We start from the raw sequence: 12,500 nt of genomic DNA on the forward strand, positions 1-12,500 counted from the left end.
GCGATGTTTGCAGTCTTTGGCCACCTAGTCTACACTCCGTCTGCGGTCTTCTTTGCCCTTCCCCGAGTTTCACGACTTTGCATTTGGCGGGGTTAAATTCGAGGAGGCAGTTGCTGAACCAGGTGTGTGTGTGAGTGTGTGAGTGTGTGTGTGTGTGTGTGTGTGTGTGTGTGTGTGTGTGTGTGTGTGTGTGTGGATGTGTGTGTGTGTGTGTACTCACCTATTTGTACTCGCCTATTTGTGGTTGCAGGGGTCGAGTCTCAGCTCCTGGCCCCCGCCTCTTCACTGGTTGCTACTGGGTCCTCTCTCTCCCTGCTCCATGAGCTTTATCAAACCTCGTCCTAAAACTATGTATGGTTCCCGCCTCCACTACGTCACTTTCTACGCTATTCCACTGCCTGACTACTCTATGACTGTAGAAATACTTCCTAACATCCCTTCGACTCATCTTGCTCTTCAACTTCCAATTGTGACCTCTTGTTTCTGTGTCCCCTCCCTGGAACATCCTGTCTTTGTCCACCTTGTCTATTTCGCTCAGTATTTTATATGTCGTTATCATGTCTCCCCTAACCCTCCTGTCCTCCAGTGTCGTCAGGCCGATTTCCCTTAACCTTTCTTCATAGGACATTTCCCTTAGCTCTGGAACTAACCTTGTCGCAAACCTTTGCACTTTCTCTAATTTCTTGACGTGCTTGATCAAGTGCGGGTTCCAAACAGGTGCTGCATACTCCAGTATGGGCCTGACGTACACGGTGTACAGTGTCTTGAACGATTCCTTGCTAAGGTATCGGAACGCTGTTCTCAGGTTTGCCAGGCTCCCGTATGCTGCTGCAGTTATCTGGTTGATGTGTGCTTCCGGAGACATGCTCGGTGTTATAATCACCCCAAGATCTTTCTCCTTGAGCGATGTTTGCAGTCTTTGGCCACCTAGCCTATACTCCGTCTGCGGTCTTTTGTGCCCTTCGCCTATCTTCATGACTTTGTGTTTGGCGGGGTTAAATTCGAGAAGCCAGTTGCTGGACCGGGTGTCCAGTCTGTCCAGGTCTCTTTGAAGTCCTGCCTTATCCTCGTCTGATTTAATTCTCCTCATTAATTTCACATCATCTGCAAACAGGGACACTTCTGAGTCTAACCCTTCCATCATGCCGTTCGCATATATCAAAAATAGCACTGTGGAACCATGATCGTCACAGGTGCCCACTGTGATACCTCATTACGTACCATGACTCGTTGTTGCCTCCCTGTCAGGTATTCTTTGATCCATTGCAGTGTGTGTGTGTGTGTGTGTGTGTGTGTGTGTGTGTGTGTGTGTGTGTGTGTGTGTGTGTGTGTGTGTGTGTGTATGTGTGTATGTCTGTGTGTGAGTGTGTGTATGTCATCGTATATACATTGTTTTAACAACATATATGAAGGTTTTCAGGAAAATTTCATGCAAATCTACAGGACAATTAGCGGCAGCAGAATCTAGCCTTGAATATATGTTGCTGAATGAAGTGTGCAGATTCTTGCGCCATTTCCATAATTGAAAATGTTCTTCAGATTTACAAGAGTTGACTGCCCTTCCTCGCTACACTCTTGAATAATTGATGAGAATTAAATTGGGAGTTCCAATAGCGTTCCGTTTCTCTTAATGGCTGCCAACAAGATGTTTTATTTTAGTTATTCGTCAACTGGTTATTAATTGACTGTCACTTGTTGATTAGAAGAAAATTAAAGAGAGGTCGATAAGTTCGAAGTGGTTCCTGTGTTTAGTGTTATGCTGGGGGTACCGGGGGAAGTTAAAGGAAGAGAGAGGGTTGTCAATATCAGGTTGTGGTGAGGGGGGTTTGGGTAGGGATATATTCACTATTTTGTCTTAGTGAACGGAAGGGTTGTAGTGGTATGTGTACTGTGTGATGGTGGACGTTGGTAGATTTCACTATTAAGTGATGAAGAACAAGACTTTCTGTTTCCTGGTGTGTCTATACTCAATATTTCTCAGTTAATTTGTCAGACAACATACCAGTCAGTTGGTGTCGCCCCTCCCCCCTTTGGGAGTTGCTGCCCACTGTTTGAGAAATTCTAAGCCACCCTGCATCACAAAGATACTCTCTCTTGGTGGGACACTCTTGGAGGTCACTCTGCTTGCTGAAAAACTCTGTCTTAGTAAATCGTTTTGGGACGATGCGAATTTGCCTGTGTTGAAAACAATAACATTTGATGTCTTCGATGTATAAATCACCAGACTTTAATCCCTCATAGCAAAAGACTTTAGGCATGTTTCCTGAAACTTGCTGCCTCTGTTTACATAGCAATATATAGGCACCTGGGTGTTGGTCGACTCTTGTGGTTGGCATCGCAATTATATAGAACTTGGGTTTACGGTGAGCTGGGAAAGAAATACAGTTCTTAGCCTGAAAATTCAACTGTGTAAATAAAATGAATTATGGACTTTAATATCTCTTTTACTTTCTGAGTTGGAGTATCTGCATCATCTAACGCTGAGTTTACCTGTCTTCGTAGCTACGATGCCCGTCTGGCTGTCTACGCTAGTGAACATCATCATCTTAAGGACCACAGCCTCAAGGGACGAGTCTCATTCGCTCCTTCGCCCGGTGAACCAATCCCTCACACACTCACCCTCAGCAGGTAGGTCCAGGACATCTCGCCCCTCACACCCTCTCCCTCACTACTACTTTCACCCCTTGTACCCTCTCTCTCACCACTACCTTCACCCCTCACACTCTCATTCAATCCACTCCCTCACCCATACCCTCGCCCCCAGCACATACCCACAACACTCATCCCTTACATTGTTTATCTTTATAATCTCACATTTTCACTTTCTCCCTCCCCATAAATTCACACTTTGATCCCTCTCTCCCTCCCTCCCTCCCTCCCTCTCTCTCTCTCTCTCTCTCTCTCTCTCTCTCTCTCTCTCTCTCTCTCTCTCTCTCTCTCTCTCTCTCTCTTTCTCTCTCTCACCATCCACAACTTTACCCAAAAGCTTCTGTAATGTCAAGTTTGAATTATTCAAAATTCTCCCCAAAATTCTAAATCTAACCAACTTTGTGCCTTTGCTATTATTTTAAAGTCAAAATAATGCACTCTAATACAAAGCCTAAACGAGCCGAGAATAAAATCATGGGTAAAAATATCTCTGAACACCACAAAAATAATTATATTTAGTTAATGTTAAATAATACTAGCAGAATATATATACACCGAGAGGTGTATTTCCCTAAGTGTATATGTAAGCTGAGAGTTGATTTTAATCCTAGTATTCTTGTCTGGTGATGTATTCTTGTCTAGTGATGTATTTTTGTATGGTGGTAAATTGGCTACATGCGGCCTTAATGACGTTAGTGTAGTAGAAAAGGCTTCAAACCAGAATACTAACTGAATTTAAACTAACCCAAGATTGGGGAAGTGTTTATTATATTCCGTTAATAATTCGTGATAATTTTAACAATTCGAGTGTAAAGGAAGTAAGGGAATGGGTAGGATTGAAACCTATGTCTAACCAGTTCTATAAATAATAGTTCTATAACTAACAGTTCTATAATTAACAGTTCTATCACCTTTCTATAACTAACTGGCTTGTCAAATAGGGAAATCAGATCAAACAAAAATGATCCTAAATGGATGAACAATAGATTAAAATATCTGATTGGTCAAAAGAGAGGCATATATAGGCAAATCAAAAGAGGAGAGGGGCAATTGAGAAATCGATATATTCAGTTAAAGAGAGAAATAAAAAAGGGAATTAGAAAAGCAAAAAGAGATTATGAGGTTAAAGTTGCAAGAGAATCGAAGACTAACCCAAAAGGATTCTTTCAGGTATACAGAAGTAAGATCAGAGACAAGATAGGCCCACTCAAAAGTTCCTCGGGTCAGCTCACTGACAGTGATAAGGAAATGTGTAGAATTTTTAACACATGCTTCCTCTCAGTTTTTACACAGGAGGATACCAGCGATATTCCAGTAATGATAAATTATGTAGAACAGGACGATAATAAACTGTGCACTATTAGGGTCACAAGTGACATGGTCCTTAGGCAAATAGATAAATTAAAACCTAACAAATCCCCAGGCCCTGATGAACTGTATGCAAGGGTTCTAAAGGAATGTAAAGAGGAGCTTAGCACACCTTTGGCTAATCTTTTCAACATATCACTACAAACTGGCATGGTGCCAGATAAGTGGAAAATGGCAAATGTGATACCTATTTTCAAAACAGGTGACAGGTCCTTAGCTTCGAACTATACACCAATAAGCCTAACCTCCATAGTGGGAAAATTTATGGAATCAATAATTGCCGAGGCAGTTCGTAGCCACCTTGAAAAGCATAAATTAATCAACGAATCTCAGCATGGTTTTACAAAGGGGCGTTCCTGCCTTACGAATTTATTAATTTTTTTCACTAAGGTATTTGAGGAGGTAGATCATGGTAATGAATATGATATTGTGTATATGGACTTCAGTAAGGCTTTTGACAGGGTCCCACATCAGAGACTATTGAGGAAAATTAAAGCACATGGAATAGGAGGAGAAATTTTTTCCTGGATAGAGGCATGGTTGACAAATAGGCAGCAGAGAGTTTGCATAAATGGGGAGAAATCAGAGTGGGGAAGCGTCACGAGCGGTGTTCCACAGGGGTCAGTGTTGGGCCCCCTGCTGTTCACAATCTACATAAACGACATAGATGAGGGCATAAAGAGCGACATCGGCAAGTTTGCCGATGACACCAAAATAGGCCGTCGAATTCATTCTGACGAGGACATTCGAGCACTCCAGGAAGATTTGAATAGACTGATGCAGTGGTCGGAGAAGTGGCAGATGCAGTTTAATATAGACAAATGCAAAGTTCTAAATGTTGGACAGGACAATAACCATGCCACATATAAACTAAATAATGTAGATCTTAATATTATGGATTGCGAAAAAGATTTAGGAGTTCTGGTTAGCAGTAATCTGAAACCAAGACAACAGTGCATAAGTGTTCGCAATAAAGCTAATAGAATCCTTGGCTTCATATCAAGAAGCATAAATAATAGGAGTCCTCAGGTTGTTCTTCAACTCTATACATCCTTGGTTAGGCCTCATTTAGATTATGCTGCACAGTTTTGGTCACCGTATTACAGAATGGATATAAATTCTCTGGAAAATGTACAAAGGAGGATGACAAAGTTGATCCCATGTATCAGAAATCTTCCCTATGAGGATAGACTAAGGGCCCTGAAACTGCACTCTCTAGAAAGACGTAGAATTAGGGGGGATATGATTGAGGTGTATAAATGGAAGACAGGAATAAATAAAGGGGATGTAAATAGTGTGCTGAAAATATCTAGCCTAGACAGGACTCGCAGCAATGGTTTTAAGTTGGAAAAATTCAGATTCAGGAAGGATACAGGAAAGTACTGGTTTGGTAATAGAGTTGTGGATGAGTGGAACAAACTCCCAAGTACCGTTATAGAGGCCAGAACGTTGTGTAGCTTTAAAAATAGGTTGGATAAATACATGAGTAGATGTGGGTGGGTGTGAGTTAGACCTGATAGCTTGTGCTACCGGGTCGGTTGCCGTGTTCCTCCCTTAAGTCAATGTGACCTGACCTGACTAGGTTGGGTGCATTGGCTTAAGCCGGTAGGAGACTTGGACCTGCCTCGCATGGGCCAGTAGGCCTTCTGCAGTGTTCCATAGTTCTTATGTTCTTATGAGCCTCATCCATTACCTGAATTATTTACACTCCTGTTTTTAAGTTTTTTTTGTAATCATTAACGGAATGTGATTTACGTTCATCCTACTCATCCTGTCTTAAGTTAGAATAAATCTTTCTAGCGTTATTTAACACTGACTAAATATATTGATTTTGCGATGTTCAGAAATATCTTCAACTTTGCATATAACTTCACAAATAGATTTCTCTCGTGGGAGACAAAGACGAGTAAGGAAATGAAGCACCATGTACCTGGAGGAAGTTCCGGGGGTCAACGCCCCCCCGGCCTGGTCCTTGACCAGGCCTCCTGGTGGATCAAGGCCTGATTAACCAGGCTGTTGCTGTTTGTGTGCGTGCCGTAGCAAACATCTACATCTATAGGCTTATTTAGAAAAATGTTGCTTTCTGAATAAGCTAAGTTGGAAAATAATACTTAGAAAAGGTCGGTATATACCGCGAGAAGTGTATATCACTCAGTGTATGTGTGGTACATTCTCTATTTTTTTTAATAAAGAATATAGTAAAATACATATAATCCTCAAAATCTTCGGAAACAGTAAAAAACGTGAAAATACTGAGGTAGAATCTTCTTGATTTTATTAAATAGATGAGTTGAGATGTTAATAACCCTCGTTTACTCAACTGGCTTTAAACTAAACAAATGAATTCCCCTCCTTTGACTCTCCCGTCTCCCTTCTCTTGCCCTCACAGACTGTCAGCTAGCGACGGTGGCCGCTACACCTGTCGAGTGGATTTCATGCGAGCCCAGTCGACCACACGAGCAGCTCGACTGAGAGTGGTGGCACCAGTAGACTCCCTGATCATCACTGACGCGGAGGGCCGACCAGTGCCACCCGTGCTAACACCTATTCCCGAGGGTGGCACTCTCAATATTACCTGCACTGCCCGAGGGGGTGAGTGTGTATACTTTCTTTTAAATTGTGTTTTTTAAAAAATTGGGTTGGAGAAATTCGATATTCTTGTTTGCATGAAGAGAAGGGAGGGTTGTTTGTAATTACCTGTTTGTAACTAACTGTTTGTAGTTATAGGAGCTGAGATTACGTTCCAGGCTTGTTGTAAACCTTTCGTACAAATTTCGTAAGTTTACAGTGGCTTGCGACACACACACACGCAAACAAACAAACACACACACACGCACACACACAAACAAACAAACAAACAAACAAACAAACACACACACACACACACACACACACACACACACACACACACACACACACACACACACACACACACATAGCTCTCGCCCTGAGTTTTAAAGGTTTTCAATAATATTAAATCATCCTTTTGTGAAATCTTGTTTTTTCTGGTCTGAATATTTTTGGTCGCCATTAAATCACGGAGTAAAAAGGAAAACGATTTCGATGCCTTTTATTTATGAAAAGCCTTTTTCATATTTTTTATCGTTTATATAACAAAATTAAATTGATAATAAACTAATTAATAATTGCTCATTATTTTAGCTGTTGTTTTATTAATTATTTATAGTTATATTTTTTAACTTTAATCAATAATTATATATAATTTACAATTTTCTATAATTAACAATTTTAAATTAACGTAGTGATATAAATAATTAACAGTTTTATAAAAAAGGCTGATCTATTATCGATTAGTAAAGTAAATAAAGAATAAATATTTGAACATCAAGTTACGTCCGAACTAACTATAATTATTTAAAAAATAACTGTGGTTAAGACACTGTAAATATAGGAATTACATTATGCATAAACAAGGGGTCTAAGGGTATGTATTTATTATTATATTATTATTATTATTATTATTATTATTATTATTATTATTAGTAGTAGTAGTAGTAGTAGTAGTAGTAGTACCAGTAGTATTAGCATTTATATTATTACAATTATTATTATTATTATTATTATTATTATTATTATTATTATCAGAAGCAGAAGTAGTTGTTGTTGTAATAGCAGTAATGGTATTATTATTTTTATTATTAATAGTAGTAGTAGCAGTTTTATAATAATAATAATAATAATAATAATAATGAAAATTATTATTATTATTATTATTATTATTATTATTATTATTATTATTATTATCACCATCATCATTGTTATAATTAGGAACATACAGCGTCTCGGGAATGGGAAGGAATCAGTTTCGACCCAGGAGATGGACAGACACGTCCAGTTCATCGGGTCAAAAGGCCTGTATAAGGAGAGGTGTCAAAGGGTGATAATTGTAGCTTGCCACAGCCCTGTTTATCACACTCATAGGGGATGGGGGTGATCACTAAAACTGTATGGCTCATACCGCGGCCCTGGGAAACGTGGGTCAAACTTAGAACTTCGTCCGATAAGAGACGGAATTTATGAGTTCTCCGAATTAACTGTAAAATCTTTGCAACACAACTCACTGCAGTTTCTATAACCTGTGAAACACAGTTCACTGTTGTTCCTATTGTTTGCTAACACAGCTCATTGTTTTTTTATAAAATGTGCAACATAACTCACTGTTGTTTTCATAATTTGTCAGCACAACTCACTGTTGTTTCAATAATTTATCAACACAACTTAATATTACCCAGCCTATAATTTAACAGTACAACTCATTGTTATCCAGTTTATAATTCGTCAACACAACTCATTATTATCCAGTCTACAATCCATAACCTGTGGACATAATTCGTAGCACCGTAGTACATTCTGGTGTTTTAAAGATTCTATTTTTTTTTTGGTTAGTGGGTATTGGTGTTTTGATTAATATTGTATATGGTATTGTATGTATTGTGCGTGCGTGTGTGTGTGTGTGTGCGTGTGTGTGTGTGTGTGCGTATGTGTGTGTGTGTGTGTGTGTGTGTGTGTGTGTGTGTGTGTGTGTGTGTGTGTGTGTGTGTGTGTGTGTGTGTGTGTGTGGAATGGTTATCAGAAGTGGTACTTTGGAATGGTAATTTTGGAGAGGTACTTTCCTTCTTTACATAATTCTGTTTACTTTCCTCTTCCATCTCATTTTTATCAGTTATCCTCTTGATTCTCCTCCTCATCCACTTCTTATTCTTCCTTGGCCTAGTCATCCTCCTCCTTCTTTTATTTCCCCTTCTCCTTCTTCTATTTCCCTTTCTCCTCATCTTTCTTCTCCCTTCTCTTTCTTCTCTCGATAGTCAATACTCCCTGGTAAAGGCCACTCTGAGAATCTTTATTTATATAGAAGTGGACTGGAGGACTCCCTATTGAGAGAGAGAGAGAGAGAGAGAGACAGACAGACAGACAGACAGACAGACAGATAGACAGACAGACAGACAGACAGACAGAGAGGGAGAGAGAGAGAGAGAGAGAGAGAGAGAGAGAGAGAGAGAGAGAGAGAGAGAGAGAGAGAGAGAGAGAGAGAGAGAGAGAGAGAGAGAGAGAGAGAGTTCTGGCCTTTAACCGAAGTGGTCTCTTGAGTCAGAATTTGCATGGAATGGTGCTATAAAACCCCCCTCCCCCAGCCTCCAGGGTTGTAATCTTATAAACCACACGCGCGCACGCACACACACACACACACACACACACACACACACACACACACACACACACACACACACACACACACACACACACACACACACACACACACACACATACACACACACACACACACACACACACACATACACATACACGCACACACGTACACACATATACACACACACTCACACACACACACACACACACACACACACACACACACACACACACACACACACACACACACACACACTCACACACACACTACATAGGGTAATGGAGAAGATTATCAGGAGACTGGTAGAACACTTGGAGAGAAGTGCTTTCACGATCAACAGTCAACACAGGTTCAGAGATGGCAATTGTTATAAACTTGGTGATTTTCTGTGATAAAGTTACAGAAAAAAAGAGAGGAGCGAGATGGATGGGTAAATGTCCCAATCTTGGACTACAATAGAGAATTTGATACTGTACCTCTCTGAGACAGGTCAAAAAAAAAAAAAATAAACGAAGACAGAAATAACAAGAAAGAGATCAAAGTGTACCTTCGGTGAATAATATGAAGAGTGTCAGGGAAGAGATGTCAGAAGGGTGAAGAACAACAAGCATTATGACATCAACAACATAAAGTCAGCTGACTAAACAAAATCACCTACCCACAGATCGCTTCAGCTTTATCCTGTAGGTAGGTAACAGCTCTTAGCTTATAAATAAAGTTAGGAACCTTAACCTCACCTTGTAGAACCCCGTGTAAATACAAAGATTATTTCCACAAGGACCAGTATGAGGACCGGTGTTGTTTCTGGTCTGTGTGAGTCATATACCAGACTGGATTGTTAGATGTGCCCCTGTTTAAAGATTGTGAAAACTGGTAAGGGTACAAGAAGACCGGAAACTGGGTATAGACCGAGAGGGCAGAAGCTGCAGACCTCACTCTGATAACATGCCATAGTGCCTGGTATGTTACCAGAGGGACACATCAGCAGAATAACCTCTGCAGCCAATGCTCGTTAAGCGAAAAGTTTCGGAATAAAGATAACTGTTGTACATGTGTCTTACTTATCAACCTGATAAAGTATGTTAAGAAACTGGATAAAATTTAGAGGAGTGGAGCAAGGATTGTTTCAGAGCTAAAGAAATTGAATTATTCGTAGAGTTTTGAAAGAACTGAAAAAGACGATATTAAAGGACGGATGAACTAGGGAAGATATGATAACAAACAAAATAATCGGTGGTATTGATAAGGTAGATAGGGATATCGTGAACCGTACACAGGGTGTGGCCGTTAGGGTGCGGAGGGAGGCAGGGTAAGGAATGAGGGAGTGGGTGGGTGTGTAGGACCCAGAGCACCATCTTAGCGCTGCCATAACTCAATACACAAGTGACTTATTGCAGCCTCGGCCCTAATTAACCCTCACCCGCTGCCTCGCTCCCATCTATTGTGGCTGTAATTTGTAGCCCGGATGTCGATGTAGTCAGTGTGTGTGTAGGGGAAGGGGTGCGTGTGTGTGTACTCACCTATTTGTACTCACTTATTTGTGGTTGCAGGAGTCGAGACTCGGCTCCTGGCCCCGCCTCTTCACTGAGTGCTACTAGGTCCTTTCTCTCCCTGCTCCATGAACTTTATCATACCTCATCTTAAAGCTATGTATGGTTCCTGCCTCCACTACCTCACTTGCTAAACTCTTCCACTTCCTGGCTACTCTATGACTGAAGAAATATTTCCTAACATCCCTTCGACTCATCTGGGTCTTCAATTTCCAATTGTGACCCCTTGTTTCTGTATCCCCTCTCTGGAACATCCTGTCTTTGTCCACCTTGTCTATTCCACGCAGTATTTTGTATGTCGTTATCATGTCTCCCCTAACCCTCCTGTCCTCCAGTGTCGTCAGGGCCGATTTCTTTAACATTTCTTCATAGGACATTCCCCTTAGCTCTGGAACTATCCTTGCCACAAACCTTTGCACTTTCTCTAATTTCTTGATGTGCTTGATCAAGTGTGTGTTCCAAACAGGTGCTGCATACTCCAGTATGGGCCTGATGTACACGGTGTACAGTGTCTTGAACGATTCCTTACTAAGGTATCGGAACGCTGTTCTCAGGTTTGCCAGGCGCCCGTATGCTGCAGCAGTTATCTGGTTGATGTGTGCTTCCGGAGACATGCTCGGTGTTATACTCACCCCAAGATCTTTCTCCTTGAGCGAGGTTAGCAGTCTTTGGCCACCTAGCCTATACCTAACCTAATCTACCCTAACCTAACCTAACCTAACCTAACCAAACCTAATGCAACCTAACCTAACCTAACCTAAAATAACCTAACCTAACCTAATGTAACCTAACCTAACCTATCCTAACCTAACCTAACCTGACCTAACATAATATTTCTTTGGAATACTTTCTTCTGCTCCTATTCACTTAAAAAAAAATTTTCAGTTTTTTCTTCTTCCCTTTTCTTGGTGTCGTCTCTCACAGTTGTTTAGCAGAGAGTTCACTGAACCTTTTATTCGTTTTCTCGCATTCCTCTCTGTTATTCTTTATTAGTTCATCTCCTTTATTCTTTAGTGTTTTTTTGTCCTGCTGTTATTGTCCAGCTGTTGTTGTCCAGCTTTTGTGTCTATACCACAGCTTTAGCTTTCTTTTATCTTTTGGTTCTAGGTTTTGTGTCTTCCTTTGGTTCTAGGTTCTATTTCTTCCTCTAGTTCTAGGTTCTATTTCTTCCTCTAGTTCTAGGTTCTATTTCTTCCTCTAGTTCTAGGTTCTATTTCTTTCTTTAGTTCTAGGATTTGTTTCTTCCTTTTGTTTAAATTTTTGTTTCTTCCTTTTGTTCTAAGTTTTGTTTCTTTCTTTTGTTCTGGGCTCTGTTTCTTCCTTTAGTTCTAGATTCTGTTCCTTCCTTTAGCTCTAGGTTCTGTTTCTTCCTTTAGTTCTAGGTTCTGTTCCTTCCTTTAGCTCTAGGTTCTGTTCCTTCCTTCAGTTCTAGGTTCTGCTTCTTCCATTTGTTCTAGGTTCTATTTATTTTTTTAGTTCTATCTCTTTTACGAATTGCTTATTTTCCCAGTTCCCTGTTTTTTGCCCTCCTTCTTTTCGTATACGTTTTCCATAATTGTAATGTTTGTCTTTTTCCCCCCTCACTTCCCTGTTTTTGTAAACTATGGAAGGAGGGTCTCCCTTCTTTAATGGGAAACATCTGTGGTTTCCTGGCGTATCATGCAAAAATTCTGGTGATATGTTCGGCACTATGTTCACCCCTAGACCCTACCCTTGAGTGAAGTTTGCAATCTCTGTCTCCACTTGTGTACTTTTTTTTCGTC

At 40.5% G+C, this 12,500-nt stretch overlaps 1 protein-coding gene across 1 annotated transcript in view; it reads left to right on the plus strand.

The window, feature by feature from the left end:
* LOC128684339 (uncharacterized) overlaps nucleotides 1-12,500 on the plus strand; it is a 241,053-nt gene that overhangs the window by 35,635 nt on the left and 192,918 nt on the right. Inside the window, exons 5-6 of the mRNA XM_070098267.1 lie at nucleotides 2,503-2,628; nucleotides 6,407-6,609. Of these exons, the coding sequence (XP_069954368.1) occupies nucleotides 2,503-2,628; nucleotides 6,407-6,609 (329 nt within the window). The remainder of the gene's footprint in view (nucleotides 1-2,502; nucleotides 2,629-6,406; nucleotides 6,610-12,500) is intronic.

The sequence above is a fragment of the Cherax quadricarinatus genome, chromosome 4 (genome assembly GCF_038502225.1).
Source record: "Cherax quadricarinatus isolate ZL_2023a chromosome 4, ASM3850222v1, whole genome shotgun sequence".
Lineage (NCBI taxonomy): Eukaryota > Metazoa > Arthropoda > Malacostraca > Decapoda > Parastacidae > Cherax > Cherax quadricarinatus.